This window comes from Salvelinus sp. IW2-2015, unplaced genomic scaffold (genome assembly GCF_002910315.2).
Source record: "Salvelinus sp. IW2-2015 unplaced genomic scaffold, ASM291031v2 Un_scaffold415, whole genome shotgun sequence".
Lineage (NCBI taxonomy): Eukaryota > Metazoa > Chordata > Actinopteri > Salmoniformes > Salmonidae > Salvelinus > Salvelinus sp. IW2-2015.
The window spans coordinates 313,957-331,462 of record NW_019942553.1 but is presented as its reverse complement, the minus strand read 5'-3'; the positions used below and the strand labels follow the sequence as shown (position 1 = coordinate 331,462).

Here is a 17,506-nt window from a genome sequence, read left to right as displayed (position 1 = left end):
ACGTTGTAGTAGTGCAACACACAGGAGGGTGGCTGGATGATGTTCTTGGAGGCCTGGCCTTGGCTGGTGAAGCGGTTGTTCCTGGTCATGGCAAAGTCCTTATAGCTGCTGCTGCCGTCCTCCAGCTCAAACACCTGGCTGGGGATGACCGCATGCTGCTTGGACACACTGGAGAGAGAGAGAAAGAGAGAGAGGGAGAGAGGAGGACGAGAGAAATTGAGAGGAAGGGAATGGAATACAAAGAATTAGTAAAAAAATGCAAGATAATAACATTAATTCCGTGGTTGAATACTGCAGGTGCTAAGCTATCCTCTAACATGCTAACAAGGACACTCACCAGACATTAAGCCGCTTGCCAAACACCTTGATGCTGTTGAGGTGAGTGATGGCCCTGTCCACTGCATACTCATCCCCCATCTCTACTAGGGCAGTGCCCGGGACACTCTTCATGAACTTCACCTGCCACACACACAGATTTAGACACATGATGTGCATAGCAAGCCTCAAATACTATATAGCTACATACACCTTTAGCACAGTGGTTCTCAAACCTCTCCTCGGGGCCAGCCAGACATTTCACAATTTTGTTTCACCCTGAACTAGCTAACCTGATTGACTTAGTCAAGGGCTTGATAATTAGTTGACAATTTGAATCAAATCAAATTTTAATGCGCTGAATACAACAGTGAAATGCTTACTTACAAGCCCCTAACCAACAATGCAGTTTAAAAAATACTAATAAGAATAAGAAATAAAAGGAACAAGTAATTAAAGAACAGCAGTAAAATAACAATAACAGGACTATATACAGGGGGTACCGGTACAGAGTCAATGTGCGGGGGCACCGGTTAGTCGAGGTAATATGTACATGTAGGTTTCGTTATTTATTTGATTTAACCTTTATTTAACTAGGCAAGTCATTTAAGAACAAATTCTTATTTACAATGACGGCCTAGGAAAAGTGGGTTAACTGCTTTGTTCAGGGGCAGAACAACAGATTTTACATTGTCAGCTCAGGGATTCGATCTAGCAACCTTTCGGTTACTGGCCCAGACCTCTAACCACAAGGCTACATGCCGGTAGAGTTATTAAAGTGACTATGCATAGATAATAACAGAGAGTAGCAGCGGCGTAAAAGAGGGGTTGGGGGGGCAATGGAAATAGTCTGGGTTGCCATTTGATTAGATGTTCAGGAGACTTATGACTTGGGGGTAGAAGCTGTTTAGAAGACTCTTGGACATAGACTTGTCGCTCCAGTACCGCTGCCATGCGGTAGCAGAGATAACAGTCTATGACTAGGGTGGCTGGAGTCTTTGACAATTTTATGGGCCTTCCTCTGACACCGCCTGGTATAGAGGTCTTGGATGGCAGGCAGCTTAGCACCAGTGATGTACTGGGCTGTACGCATTACCCTCTGTAGTGCCTTGCGGTCGGAGGCTGAGTAGTTGCCATACCAGGCAGTGATGCAACCAGTCAGGATGCTCTCGATGGTGCAGCTGTAGAACCTTTTGAGGATCTGAGGACCCATGCCAAATCTTTTCAGTCTCCTGAGGGGGAATAGGTTTTGTTGTGCCCTCTTCACGACTTTCTTGGTGTGTTTGACCATGTTAGTTTGTTGGTGATGCATCCTGACACCAAGGAACTTGAAGCTCTCAACCTGCACCAACACAGCCTCATTGATGAGAATGGGGGCATGCTCTTTTCCTGCAGTCCACAATCATCTCCTTTGTCTTGATCACGTTAAGGGAGAAGTTGTTGTCCTGACACCACATGGCCAGGTCTCTGACCTCCTCCCTATAGGCTGTCTCGTCATTGTCGGTGACCATGCCTACTACTGTTGTGTCATCAGCAAACTTAATGATGGTGTTGGAGTCATGCCTGGCCGTGCAGTCATGAGTGAACAGGGAGTACAGGAGGGGACTGAGCATGCACCCGAGGGTCCCCTGTGTTGAGGATCAGTGTGGCGGATGTGTTGTTACCTACCCTTACCACCTGGGGGCGGCCCGTCAGGAAGTCCAGGATCCAGTTGCAGAGGGAGGTGTTTAGTCCCAGGGTCCTTAGCTTATTGATGAGCTTTGAGGGCACTATGGTGTTGAATGCTGAGCTGTAGTCAATTAATAGCATTCTCACATAGGTGTTCCTTTTGTCCAGGTGGGAAAGGGCAGTGTGGAGTGCAATAGAGATTGCATCATCTGTGGATCTGTTAAGGCGGTACGCAAATTGGAGTGGTTTCTGGGATAATGGTGTTGATGTGAACCATGATCAGCCTTTCAAAGAACTTCATGGCTACATACGTGAGTGCTACGAGTCGGTAGTCATTTAGGCGGGTTACCTTAGTGTTCTTGGGCACAGAGACTATGGTGGTCTGCTTAAAACATTACAGACTCGGACAGGGAGAGGGTGAAAATGTCAGTGAAGACACTTGCCAGTTGGTCAGCGCATGCTCGTAGTACACGTCCTGATAATCCGTATAGCCCTGCAGCCTTGTGAATGCTGTCCTGTTTAAAGGTCTTACTCACATCGGCTGTGGAGAGCGTGATCACACAGTCGTCCGGAACAGCTGGTGCTCTCATGCATGTTTCAGTGTTGTTTGCATCAAAGTGAGCATCGGACTAGTTTAGCTCGTCTGGTAGGCTCGTGTCACTGGGCAGCTCTCGGCTGTGTTTCCCTTTGTAGTCCGTAATAGTTCTCAAGCCCTGCCACATTCGACGAGCATCAGAGCCGGTGTAGTATAATTCAATCTTAGTCCTGTATTGACGCTTTGCCTGTTTGATGGTTCATCAGAGGGCATAGTGGGATTTCTTATAAGCTTCCGGGTTAAAGTCCTGCTCCTTGAAAGCGGCAGCTCTACCCTTTAGCTCAGTGCAGATGATGCCTGTAATCCATGGCTTCTGGTTGGGGTATGTACGTACGGTCACTGTGGGGACGACGTCATCGATGCACTTATTGATGAAGCCAATGACTGATGTGGCATACTCCTCAATGCCATCAGAAGAATCCCGGAACATATTCCAGTCTGTGCTCGCAAAACAGTCCGGTAGCTTAGCATCTGCTTCATCTGACCACTTTGTTATTGACCGAGTCACTGGTGCTTCCTGCTCTAATTTTTGCTTGTAAGCAGGAATAAGGAGGATAGAATTATGGTCAGATTTGCCAAATGGAGGGCAAGGGAGATCTTTGTACACGTCTCTGTGTGTGGAGTAAAGGTGGTCTAGAGTTTTTTTCCCTCTGGTTACACATTTAACATGCTGATAGAAATTTTGTAAAGCGGATCTAAGTTTCCCTGCATTAATGTCCCGGCCACTAGGAGCGCCGCCTCTGGATGAGCGTTTTCCTGTTTGCTTCTGGCGGWATASAGCTCATTGAGTGYGSTCTTAGTGYCAGCATYGGTCTGTGGTGGTATGTAGACAGCTACAAAAAATACAGATGAAAACTCTCTAGGTAGATAGTGTGGTCTACAGCTTATCATGAGATACTCTACCTCAGGTGAGCAAAACCTTGAGACTTCCTTAGAATTTGTTTACAAATATACATAGTCCGCCCCCTTGTTTTACCAGACACAGCTGCTCTATCCTGCCGATATAGCGTATAACCAGCCAGCTGTATGTTGATAATGTCATTGTTCAGCCACGACTCAGTGAAGCATAAGATATTACCATTTTTAAATGTCCCGTTGGTAGTTTAATCTTCCTCGTAGGTCGTTGTTTTTATTTTCCAATGATTGCATGTTAGCTAGTAGAACGGAAGGCAGTGTTTTTTCCCCCGATCGCCTACGAATTCTCCGAATGCAGCTCGACCTCCGACCTCTTTTTCTCTGTCTTCTCTTCACGCAAATGATGGGGATTTGGGCCTGTTCCCGGGAAAGCAGTATGTCTTTCACGTCGGGCTCGTCGGACTCGTTAAAGAAAAAAATAGCTTTTGCCAGTTCGTGGTGAGTAATTGCTGTTCTGATGTCCAGAAGTTATTTCCGGTCATAAGAGACGGTAGTAGCAACATTATGTACAGAATAAGTTAAARAATAAGTTACAAACAACGAAAAAAAACAGAGAAAAACCCCCCACAGTTGGTTAGGAGCAGGTAAAACGTCAGCCATCTTCTCCGGCGCCATGAATCAGATGTGCTAGCTCTGGAATAGATTAAATCCATGGAACAGTTGTGGGTCACCAGGAGAGATTGAGAACTACTGCTTTAGCACACCTACTTCAAACAGAAATACTTCAAACAGAATAACACACACTGACAACAACAAAAAATGAATTCATCAAAGAAATGTTCATTCACACTCAAACTATCACAAACACACACATGGATGCCCTCAAGTCCCTCCTAAAGTGGACCTCTGCTGCTGACCTTTTCGATGTTGCCATAGAGACAGAAAAGGTTGAAGATGCGGGTGCAGTTCATCTTGGTGGGGTGCAGGCCGCTCACCATGGCGACAGAGCTAGAGCCGTGGTTGTTGTAAGAGGAGCTTTGGGGCAGGGGGTAAGCCACCACCTCTGGGATGTCGTGGGAGCTCAGCTTGTACCTGCTGTTCCCTGGGAGAGGCAGCAGGGGGCAGTGTGACCCTGGAATACATAACACAAGGGGAAAGGAGGAGGAGGGGTTACAACTTTCACTTCCACCTGAGTTGTGTTCAGTAGGCATGAAACTGGATAAAACATTTTGAAATGGAGGAGGTCAGCTACTACTTTCTTGTCCTGTTTGATCCTACTAAACACAACCCTGATGGTAAAAGGAGTCTGGAGGTGGGTTATGTATGGGTAGCCTCTGGAGACAAAGCAGGGTGGGAGGTCTCTACTCTCTAATCCTCTCACCTTCAGATAAACTTGGGAATCTATACCATCCGAGGCATAGAGGTGGTTGTGCAGGGTTTCACCTGAGGAATAAGGAGTGTGGATGGGGTGGATAATGTAGCAGTCTGTGTGGATAGAGTGGATAATGTAGCAGTTTGTGTCTAGAGATGGAGGAAGCCGATACACTAAGTAATATGGTAGTGTTTTGGTGCTGAGAGGCGGGATCTTACCGTATCCATTGTCTCCGTAAGAGGACGGGTGCTCTCCCAGTATGGCCTGCCTGCCCTTCCCACGCTCTGAAACATCAACACATCCACAACATAGGGAGAGAGTATGAGGTAAATGGCTCTGGGCTACAAATTCAAATAGGTGCTATTCACATAGACACACTGATAGAAAGGTCATTGGAAGTAAAGAATCAGAATAATTAGAGGCGACAGAAACCCTGTGACATTACAGGGGAGTATGAGTACACCGACTGGGGAAACCCACTCTCTGTTGACATCTTACTTTACATTACAAGTTCACATAGTAACAGTGCAGGCATAAGGCACAACAGGGCACAATAATGAAGTCAAAGCTACATATGGAAAAAATGCTATTGATTAACACACATTATAATACCTTTTTGGGAGGGGGGCTTATATTTGTCCTGTTACACACAAGTGTGTAATAGAAATGTGTTTCTTGCATATCCCAACTCCCCCTGAGACACCCACAAAGAGTAGGGTCATCATTGTACAGCACCCCTAGAGCAATTAGGGTTGTGCCTTGCTCAAGGGCACAGCAACAGATTTTTCACCTTGTCGGCTCCAGTATTCAAACAAGCAACCTTTCAGTTACTGGCCCAACACCTGCCGCTCTATTAGAGCATGCTCCTGGTAATAATTTGCATTAGAAGGACTACAATGCCTCCACAGTTGTACCTTTACCATAGTAGTAGCACTTTAAATAGTAGTACTATGTTGTACTAATACACACAGAGAGAAGAAGACGCCAATACATGTTTTAAAAAGTAGGTCCTACTGTTAACCCCAACGGCAGTTCACTTTAAAAAAATACAATTTAAATCCTTCACAACCTATAGACAAGGAACAGTAGAGAGAAAACACAAGAATAGAAAGAAACATAAAATATCACGTTTTAAATAGGGGGAAAACATTGTTACATTTGTAATACAAAGATTGGTGGAGGAATAGTACCTGAATTACATCACTAGCGTGAACAGTCAGCAACCCTCTCACTGAGGTCTTGGCTTTATTGGCACAGGTTGTCTCTTTCAGCACAAGTGCACAACATCAACCTGTGTTACATCATCATACAGTCAGTTCACATCTGCCACAGAATCACAGTGAGATACATGGAGGCACAGGATGGACAAAGAGCAGCTGCAGTCCCATCTCCCACAAGAACAGTCCCAAAGGAGCCCTCAACATGCCTAATAATAGTTCAAATCAAATATTCAAATCAAATGTTATTTGTCACATGCGCCACATTCAACAGGTAGACCGTACCATGAAATGCTTACTTACAAGCCCTTATCCAACAATGCAGTTCAATATAGTTAAGAAAAGATTTACTAGATTTACTAAATAAATAAAAAAATTTTTTTTACCTTTATTTAACTAGGCAAGTCAGTTAAGAACAAATTCTTATTTTAAAATGACAGCCTACCCTGGCCAAACCCTCCCCTAACCGGACGATGCTGGGACAATTGTGCGCCACCCAAATGGAAGTAAAAAAAAATTAAGCAAAACAATCTAATCAAAAAGTAACAAATAACGAGACTATATACAGGGGTACCGGTACCGGATTATTGAGAGAGAGAAAGCTCATCAAACAGACAGAGTGACCTTCAGTCACAAATTAGGGACGTGCAGCAGGGTTCATTGTTTTATCTGCTGTGCAAGCGTAAGTCACCTAAACCCCCCCCCCCCCCCATCTCACSCTACGGCCCCTCCCTCCMCAMTCAGGCCACGAATACCCTMAAATACCCTGAAATCCCCCTCCCCTCACAAATCCCCCTATTTCCTCTAGTCTCCTCGTCCTTTTGGTAGAAGGGAAAACGATCCATCATTAAGAACTCCCTCGGAGAGACTGCAGGCCCCTGCTGTACACTCAGCTTTACACTGCACATCCTCTAGCCTCCATTTGTCTTGAACGCACCGCACAACACGGACCGCGGAACGAGGGAAAGCTCGGTTTGTTGTTTTGGAAAGTTAGTTGTTTTAGAAAGTTTTGGAAAGTTAGTTGTTTTAGAAAGTTTTGAAAGTATATTGAAAAAATTTGGTTACTATCTAGCTACCTTTTGAGTTTGGATCCCGCGACACGGTTGGCATCAGTTGATGGGTCTGCTACTATCTGTCCAGAGATCCTGCCAACAAAGGCCGGGTCTGAGGAGCTCCTTGGTGTAGAAGCTAGCCTAAATGATAGCTAGCTGCCATCAAGCTAGCGGTGTTTTCTTGAGAGCATAAACGCAGCCCGCGATGCAGATAGCCATTGTGGCAGGGACCAGGTTTGTGGCTCTCTAGATCTCTGCTGTTTGTTGTTTTCAATCTTCCCTGCGAACTGCCCTGTCTGGAAATGCGAGGAGTAACAGCGTAACCTACATTTTATTTTATTTATTTAACTAGGCAAGTCAGTTAAGAACAAATTGTTATTTTCAATGACGGCCTAGGAACAGTGGGTTAACTGCCTTGTTCCAGGGAAGAACAACAGATTTATACCTTGTCAGCTCGGGGATTGGATCTTAACCTTAACCTTGTAACCTTTTGGTTACAAGTCTAAACGCTCTAACCACTAGGCTACCTGCCGCCACATTGCTATCCTAACAAAGACCAAAGCCGGCGGGAGTACCGTTGAGGACAGTGGTGTCTCTCTATCACAGGTGAAGGATCTTTTAAACTAACAAAAATAGTTCTACAAGCAGTTGTTACAACAACAAGAAAATAGCGTCAAGTGTTTTGTCCGAATACTGGTGGAGTCAACTAATAAAAGAATGGACGACCTGACCAGAGAGGTCCAGGACTTGAAGAACAGTTTGCAGTTCCCCCAGGGTCTGCTCGATGAGTTGAAACAGGAGAATGGCAAGATGACAGCAATCTGTAAGTCATTGAGAGAGGACATCAGTTCTGTGTGTGAATCCATGATAACAATGACGGAGAAATCAGACTCGAGGGATAATCAAGGCGGAACAACATGGTTGTGGACGGAATTGCAGAATCTCCACATGAGACCTGGACGGAGTCTGAGGACAAAGTGAGGGAAATGATCTCAGAGAAACTGAAGATGGACCACAGGAAGATTGAGGTGGAGCGTGCCCACAGGACTGGAAAACTCACCACCGGCCCAGGTAACAGGCCCAGGTAACAGACCCAGGTAACAGGCCCAGGCCGATAGTGGTAAAGTTCCCGAGGTTCAAGGTACATCTTCCTCAACGAAGACTATCCTGAAGCTGTGCGCCAGAAAAGGAAATAACGCATCCCAGACATGAAAGCTCCCAGAGCGCGTGGGGACATTGCTTACATCCGCTATGACAGGCTCATTGTCCACCCGCCCTCCCAAAAGCCAGGAAGGGATGAAAGAGCCAAGCCTATGGGTTGATAGCTTCAACCCTGCAGCACACACACACACACACACACACACACACACACACACACATTGATTAATTGACTGCTGAATGTATATTTTTTTCTCTTGCTTTGTTTGCTCTTTTCCATATCATGTCTATCTCTGATAAGCTACCCAGGAAGGGGCTGAAAATGGCCCATGTTAATATATGTAGCCACATCAGATAACGTTCATATATTTGCCATTTCTGAGACTCAGATAATTAATTTGATGATACAGCAGTATCAATACAAGGATATAACATCTATAGAAGAGACAGAAATGCTTAAGGGGGAGGTGTTGCTATATATATTCAGAGCCATATCCCTGTAAAGACCTTATGTCAAGTGTTATTGAAGTGTTGTGGTTGCAGGTTCACCTGGCACATCGAAAGCCTTTTATTTCAGGGCATTGCTATAGGCCACCAAGTGCTAACAGTCAGTATCTAAATAATATGTGTGAAATGCTTGTTAGTGTATGTGATGTAAACAGAAATGTCTACTTTCTTGGGAACCTGAATATTGACTGGTTTTCATCAAGAGAGTAACCAGTGCCTTTAATCTGGTTCAGGTTATTAATCAACCTACCAGGGTGTTTACAAACACTACAGGAACAAGATCATCCACATGTATTCATCACATTTTAATACTGTAGAACTTTGTTCTAAAGCTGTATCCGTACCCATTGGATGCAGTGATCACAATATGGTGGCTATATCCAGGAAAGCCAAAGTTCCAAAAGCTGGGCCTGAAGTAGTGTATTAAGATTTTGCTGTGACTACGTGGATGATGTTAAAAATATTTGTTTGTCTGATGTGATTAATAAGAAGCATCCAGACGCTGCACTTGATTCATTTATTATTGATTAATATGCACCTGTTAAGAAACTGACTGTTAGAACTGTTAAGGTTCCATGGATTGATGAGGAATTTAAATACTGTATGGTTGAAAGAGATGGGGCAAAAGGAGTGGCAAATAAGTCTGGCTGCACATCTGACTGGCTGGCATACCGCAAATTGACAAATTGATAAAACTGTATTATGAAGTTAAGATCAATGATATAAAGAATGATGGAAAAAAACTTTGGAGTACTTTAAATTAAATTATGKCCAGAAAGACAAATTGAACTCTATATTTCATTGAATCAGATGGCTTATTCATCACAAAACCATTTGATATTGCCAATTATTATCTTTGTCTCTCTTTTTTAGTGGGTAGATCAGCTTTAATATTGCAAATAGATTGTGGCTTCTGTCAATGTAATTGTCTGCATCCTTTCCAATCCCCCCATCTATTTGTGGGGGTCAAATATATTATTTGAAATATATATTTTGTAAAATACATTTTCCTTTATTATTGTTCCCTAACTCTATCACCCCTCCCCTAATTGGAGTAAACTAATGGACAACAATACTGAGGCTTCCACTTCCAGTTTATATATACATTTCATGGACAGTATATTTTTTACATTGGTTATCTTTTGTTTGTTTTAAGTCCCAGCCTTCAACTCCCCTCAACCCCTCCCATCTATCTCTGAAGACCATCCAGTTTCATTTCTAGCTGCCATATATTTTCCACTGTGCTGTGATGTTTCACAAAAAGTTCTGAACCTTTCAATTCTCATAGTTTCTACAGATTGTAAAATTAAAGAGAAACACCTTTGATAAGAGTATTATTATATTATTGATCGATTGACTATGACTTATCAAATCACCCAGCAATGCTATTTGCAGTCAGCTCCAAGTAAAACAATCCTGAACCTGGAACCAAAAACAAGCTACAGTTGAAGTCGGAAGTTTACATTTAAACTCAGTCTCACAATTCCTGACATTTAATCCTAGTAAAAATGTCCCTAGCTCAGTTAGGATCACCACTTTATTTTAAGAATGTGAAATGTCAGAATAATAGTAGAGAGAATGATTTATTTCAGCTTTAATTTCTTTCGTCACATCCCCAGTGGGTCAGAAGTTTACATACACTCAATGAGCATTTGGTAGCATTGCCTTTAAATTGTTTAACTTGGGTCAAACGTTTCGGGTAGCCTTCCACAAGCTTCCCACAATTAGTTGGGTGAATTTTGGCCCATTCCTCCTGACAGAGCTGGTGTAACTGAGTCAGGTTTGCAGGCCTCCTTGTTCGCACACACTTTTTTAGTTCTGCCCACACATTTTCTATAGGATTGAGGACAGGGCGTTGTGATGGCCACTCCAATACCTTGACTTTGTTTTCCTTAAGCCATTTTGCCACAACTTTGGAAGCATGCTTGGGGTCATTGTCCATTTGGAAGACTCATTAGCGACCAAGCTTTAACTTCCTGACTGATGTTGCTTCAATATATCCACGTAATTTTCCTGCCTCATGATGCCATCTATTTTGTGAAGTGCACCAGTCCCTCCTGCAGCAAAGCACCCCCACAACATGATGCTGCCACCCCCGTGCTTCACGGTTGGGATGGTGTTCTTCAGCTTGCAAGCCTCCCCCTTTTCCCTCCAAACATAACGATGGTCATTATGGCCAAACAGTTCTATTTTTTGTTTAATCAGACCAGAGGACATTTCTCCAAAAAGTACAATCTTTGTCCCCATGTGCAGTTGCAAACTGTAGTCTGGCTTTTTTATTGCAGTTCTGTAGCAGTGGCTTCTTCCTTGCTGAGCGGCCTTTCAGGTTAGGTCGATATAGGACTCGTTTTACTGCGGATATATATACTTTTGTACCTGTTTCCTCCAGCATCTTCACAAGGTCCTTTGCTGTTATTCTGGGATTGATTTGCACTTTTCGCAGCAAAGTACGTTCATCTCTAGGAGACAGAATACGCGCCCCCTTCCTGAGTGGTATGACAGCTGCGTGGTCCCATGGTGTTTATACTTGAGTACTATTGTTTGTATAGATGAACGTGGTACCTTCAGGCGTTTGGAAATTGCTGCCAAGGATGAACCAGACTTGTAGAAGTCTACAATTTATTTTCTCAGGTCTTGGCTTGATTTATTTTGATATGCCCATGATGTCAAGCAAAGAGGCACTGAGTTTGAAGGTAGGCCTTGAAATACATCCACAGATACACCTCCAATTGACTCAAATGATGTCAATTAGCCTATCAGAAGCTTCTAAAGCCATGACATCATTTTCTGGAATTTTCCAAGCTGTTTAAAAGGCACAGTCAACTTAGTGTATGTAAACTTCTGACCCACTGGAATTGTGATACAGTGAATTATAAGTGAAATAATCTGTCTGTAAACAATTGTTGGAAAAATTACTTGTGTCATGCACAAAGTAGATTTCCTAACCGACTTGCCAAACTATAGTTTGTTAACAAGAAATTTGTGGAGTGGTTGAAAAACAAGTTTTAATGACTCCAACCTAAGTGTACGTAAACTTCCGACTTCAACTGTATATATGGGCAGTACCAAAACAAATAATCGAATTATTCTGTCTCTTCACAGCAAAATCTGCAGAGCTGGGATCGTTTTATCCCCCATATATATAACATTCTATTGGTTGTAAGACTTTTGTATAACAATTGAAATGGAATGTTTTGAATCTGGCGTCGTTTTGTGTTTCAGTTCATAAAACCATGTGCCATGGAATCGGTACATCTAAAATCACCTCCCAACTATTTTGCAAACTATATGGTGCAGCTGTCAATTCTTTTGTAATTTTGGTCTTTAATGCAGGGCCGACAGACAAGTTCTTTACCGTCTCCCATTTCCACTTGCCTTCTCTTTATTTGCGGTAATACTGCAGCTGGTTGTAATTTTGAATAGAACAGACATTTCCATATATTTTGGTTATTTGCATGTGTGACATAACTCCACCATTCCTATTTATGATACAATTTACAAAGATTATACAGTTTCTAAAAATGTTCTTCCAAAAAATGTTTTTTTTAATCAATTAGTATATTTGAGTTTAACCATACTATTATTTGAATGATTACTTCATTGGCAAAGCAGGCAAACTTTTCAGAAAATGCCAATAGCGAACACTGAGCCATCGTTCTCATGCATGAAAAAACTAAGAATGAAGGAAAGCATTGTAAGTTTGMATTTTGGAAAGTTAGTGTGGAAGAGTTGGAGAAATGATTGTTATTGATCAATAATGACAAACCTCCTGGCATTGACAACTTAGATGGAAAGCTACTGAGGATGGTGGCTGACTCTAAAGCCACTCCTATCTGTCAAATCTTTCATCTGAGTCAAGGGGAAAGTCTTTGTCCTCAGGCCTGGACGGAAGCCAAAGTCATTCCGTTACCCAAGAGTGCTAAAGTGGCCTTTACTGGTTCTAACAGCAGACCTATCAGCTTGTTGCCAGCTCTTAGCAAACTGCTGGGGAAAAATGTGTTTGACCAAACACAATGCTATTTCTCTGTAAACAAATTAACAACAGACTTTCAGCATGCTTATAGAGAAGGGCACTCAACATGTACTGAGTGCAGCCTTTGATATTATTGACCATAAACTGTTGTTGAGAAAACGTATGTGTTATGGCTTTTTAACCTCTGCCATATCGTGGATTCAGAGCTATCTATCTAATAGAACTCAGAGGGTTTTCTTAAATGGAAGCTTCTCTAAGGTCAAACATGTAAAGTGTGGTGTACCGCAGGGCAGCTTTCTAGGCGCTCTACTCATTTCCATTTTTACCAATGACCTGCCTCAGGCATTAAACAAAGCATGTGTGTCCGTGTATGCTGATGATTCACCTACAGTGGGGAGAACAAGTATTTGATTCACTGCCGATTTTCCTACTTACAAAGCATGTAGAGGTCTGTAATTTTTTATCATAGGTACACTTCAACTGTGAGAGACGGAATCTAAAACAAAAATCCAGAAAATCACATTGTATGATTTTTAAGTAATTAATTTGCATTTTATTATATTATAATTATATTATAATTTATATATATCAGAAAAGCAGAACTTAATATTTGGTACAGAAACCTTTGTTTGCAATTACAGAGATCATACGTTTCCTGTAGTTCTTGACAAGGTTTGCACACACTGCAGCAGGGATTTTGGCCCACTCCTCCATACAGACCATCTCCAGATCCTTCAGGTTTCGGGGCTGTCGCTGGGCAATACGGACTTTCAGCTCCCTCCAAAGATTTTCTATTGGGTTCAGGTCTGGAGACTGGCTAGGCCACTCCAGGACCTTGGAGATTGCTTCTTACAGACCACTCCTTAGTTGCCCTGGCTGTGTGTTTCAGGTCATTGTCATGCTGGAAGACCCAGCCACGACCCATCTTCGATGCTCTTACTAGGGAAGGAGTTGTTGGCCAAGATCTCGCGATACATGGCCGCATCCATCCTCCCTCAATACGGTGCAGTCGTCCTGTCCCCTTTGCAGAAAAGCATCCCCAAAGAATGATGTTTCCACCTCCATGCTTCAAGGTTGGGATGGTGTTCTTGGGGTTGTACTCATCCTTCTTCTTCCTCCAAACACGGCGAGTGGAGTTTAGACCAAAAAGCTCTATTTCTGTCTCATCAGACCACATGACCTTCTCCCATTCCTCCTCTGGATCATCCAGATGGTCATTGGCAAACTTCAGACGGGCCTGGACATGCGCTGGCTTGAGCAGGGGGACCTTGCGTGCGCTGCAGGATTTTAATCCATGACGGCGTAGTGTGTTACTAATGGTTTTCTTTGAGACTGTGGTCCCAGCTCTCTTCAGGTCATTGACCAGGTCCTGCCGTGTAGTTCTGGGCTGATCCCTCACCTCCCTCATGATCATTGATGCCCACGAGGTGAGATCTTGCATGGAGCCCCAGACCGAGGGTGATTGACCGTCATCTTGAACTTCTTCCATTTTCTAACAATTGTGCCAACAGTTGTTGCCTTCTCACCAAGCTGCTTGCCTATTGTCCTGTAGCCCATCCCAGCCTTGTGCAGGTCTACAATTTTATCCCTGATGTCCTTACACAGCTCTCTGGTCTTGGCCATTGTGGAGAGGTTGGAGTCTGTTTGATTGAGTGTGTGGACAGGTGTCTTTTATACAGGTAACGAGTTCAAACAGGTGCAGTTAATACAGGTAATGAGTGGAGAACAGGAGGGCTTCTTAAAGAAAAACTAACAGGTCTGTGAGAGCCGGAATTCTTACTGGTTGGTAGGTGATTAAATACTTATGTCATGCAATAAAATGCAAATTAATTACTTAAAAATCATACAATGTGATTTTCTGGATTTGTGTTTTAAATTCCGTACTTGTTCAAATACTTGTTCTCCCCACTGTATATCCGCATCAGCAACCACAGCTGGTGAAGTCACTGAAACCCTTAGGTGGCCAGTAACAAACTGGTCCTGAACATCTCTAAAACTAAGAGCATTGTATTTGGTACAAATCCTTCCCTAAATTCTAGACCTAAGCTGAATCTGGTAATACATGGTGTTGCTGTTGAACAAGTTGAGGAGACTAAATTACTTGGTGTTACCTTAGATTGTAAACTGTCCTGGTCAAAACATATAGATTCAATGGTTTTAAAGATGGGGAGAGGTCTGAGGTCACATTCCACAAAGCAAGTCCTGTAGGCTCTAGTTTTATCTTATCTTGATTATTGTCCAGTCATATGGTCCAGTGCTGCAAAGACCTAGTTAAGCTGGAGCTGGCCCAGAACAGAGCGGCACGTTTTGCTCTACATTCTAATCAGTTTTGCTCTTCACTGTAATCAGAGGGCTAATATTAATACTATGCATGCCAGTCTCTCTTGGCTAACAGTTGAGGAAAATCTGACTGCGTCACTTCTTGTTTTTATAAGAAAGATTAATGTATTGGAAATTCCTAATTGTTTGCATAGTCAACTTATACACATCACTGACACCACCAGGCATGCCCCCCATATCCAAAACAAATTCAAAGAAACGTACAGTATTATACAGAGCCATGAGTGCATGGAACTCCCTTCAATATTATTTAGCRTAAGTGAACAGCAAACCTGGTTTCAAAAAACAAATAAAGCAACACCTCACGCCACAACGCCTCTCCCCATGTGACCTACTTGTGTGTATGTACTGACATGTACAGTATGTGTAACTGATAGATGCTCGCGCACAGACACACACACACACACACACACACACACACACACACACACACACACACACACACACACTACATGTTAATGTTTTTAAATGTATGTAAATTGTAAAGTATTTTGTCTGTAATGTCTTTTTTGTTATATGTCAGGCCCCAGTAAGACTAGCTGTCACCGTTGGGGATCCTAATTAATCAAATCAAAAGCTACCAGAGATTTGCTTTGGCAATCATCATTTCCCTGCTGAGCTGATAAGAAAATGAAAGCGCTGCTTCTCTTCTTGACTGACTTTCTACATTTTTGGGGAAATGGTCCATTAGATTTTCAGTGTAAATGGCTAGTTATTACCCCACTCAAGCTGAATGCTATTTCCTACAAAGGTGCCAGGGGGTAAGGGTCATAGCTGAGGAGGAGGCCTACTACAGATGTAGGATCTTAATTTGGATCTTAATTTGATCACCCTGTTGCAGGAGAACTTTCCTGCAATGCAGGAAATGTAAAACTTGTACTGTATTTCAGGCTTCTGAAGTTTGTTATTTATCAACCCCTACAAAAAAGCCATATATTATAATCCACATAATAATTCACATTTGCTATTGCTGCAGGATTATTGTCTTGCTGTAGCAAACTGGCTCAAATTAAGATCTTTGCTGTAGGCTACAGCAAAATGAACCCTGCTGCGGTTAAAGCATCTCAGAGGGGACGTGATGTCACAGAGAGCCTCTCTGGCTGGTCCCCATGGGATGTAAAACAGACACTTTGTTGTTGCAGTTGGTAGAGCATCAAGTACTAACACGTTGTAACACCATGTTAACACCTGTTCCACAATGCCAGGGAAATGGGTTCTGTATCAGAAGGTGCTGCAGACCAGATGATAGATAGAGTAGAGGTCTGGGTTACTTCATTCTAGCTGATAGAGCTATGACTTATCAGCAGAGCTTGACTTGGGCAGGAGCTCACAGGAACTGAGTACTGCTTGAGTTCCTGCAACTCTTATAGAATATTAGATTAAAAGTATTGGGGAGTTCTGGCACCTAAATAATAAACAATACCGGTACCCAAAATGAGTACCGACACTATTTCAGTCCAAGTTAAGCATTGTTTATCAGCTCACATAAAATGGGCTGATATACAATCCAACACCCAGTATAATAAAGGTGTGAGGGTGCTTCAAAGTGAATAAAATATCAGTTCCTCTCAGGTAAGCAGGTAAGCATGTTACTTAAGCAGTGTGTCCTGAGTTAAGAGCTGTCCACAGAGGACACTGGAGGAATCAATTAGAATGCTGTGAGAATGCCACAGCAGGAGGCTAACTCACTCTCACTGGGGTTTCAAATGAGTTTTCTTGCCTGAGTTTTCTAATTTAGCCACGCAGTAAAGGGAGATGTTCATCGTAAAGTAAACCTCCTAAGCTGGTTACTAATGTCCCCTGGTTAGTCTGAATAGATAGATGCACTTTAAGAGACAAGGGGCTATGACATTCACAGAGCTGTGACTTTCAGATGGAGATAGAGAAGTTGGACCTCTGATAGAGGGACTCCAGGTCTCACAGAGCTGGGACTTTACTAGGGAGTTGAAACAATCATAAAAGGAACTGTGACTCTCTTCATCCACACAATGTGCTTCCATTAACAGTGCATGCAATAATTATTATCTAAACTTTTCTCTCTGCTAAAATAGGCATTTCAACACATTGACATTGACAGAAATACTATAATATAAAGTATAGCTTATAGAAGAAGATAGTGTCAATTTGGTATTTAAGTAGATTACAGAGCATAGGTGTGTATCTTATTGTCTGATTTAACAGAATACAGGCTTTCTCTACAGGCTTGAAGACAGAGAGAAATGCACTTTAATGTTCCAATGTCCAGACTAGGGATTGTATACACTAATACATAAATATTTCTACTACTGGTCATTTGGTGAGGGGATATAAAGGGATTTAGCCAGTCAGAGTACTGACTGAATAAGATCAGGATGCAAGCAAGAGAAGAAAATAGGTCCAGTCTAAAAGCAGTCAGTCCTCCAGCCATGAGGTGGCACTGGCGGGTTCTCCTGGGCGTGTTGATGTTGAGGTTGC

At 42.8% G+C, this 17,506-nt stretch overlaps 1 protein-coding gene across 1 annotated transcript in view; it reads right to left on the bottom strand.

The window, feature by feature from the left end:
- Positions 1 to 17,506, bottom strand: part of LOC112068322 (heterogeneous nuclear ribonucleoprotein L-like) — a 62,556-nt gene that overhangs the window by 2,732 nt on the left and 42,318 nt on the right. The window contains exons 7-10 of the mRNA XM_070438104.1: positions 5,024 to 5,089; positions 4,351 to 4,565; positions 338 to 459; positions 3 to 168 (exon numbers count right to left, since the gene is read on the bottom strand). Of these exons, the coding sequence (XP_070294205.1) occupies positions 3 to 168; positions 338 to 459; positions 4,351 to 4,565; positions 5,024 to 5,089 (569 nt within the window). The remainder of the gene's footprint in view (positions 1 to 2; positions 169 to 337; positions 460 to 4,350; positions 4,566 to 5,023; positions 5,090 to 17,506) is intronic.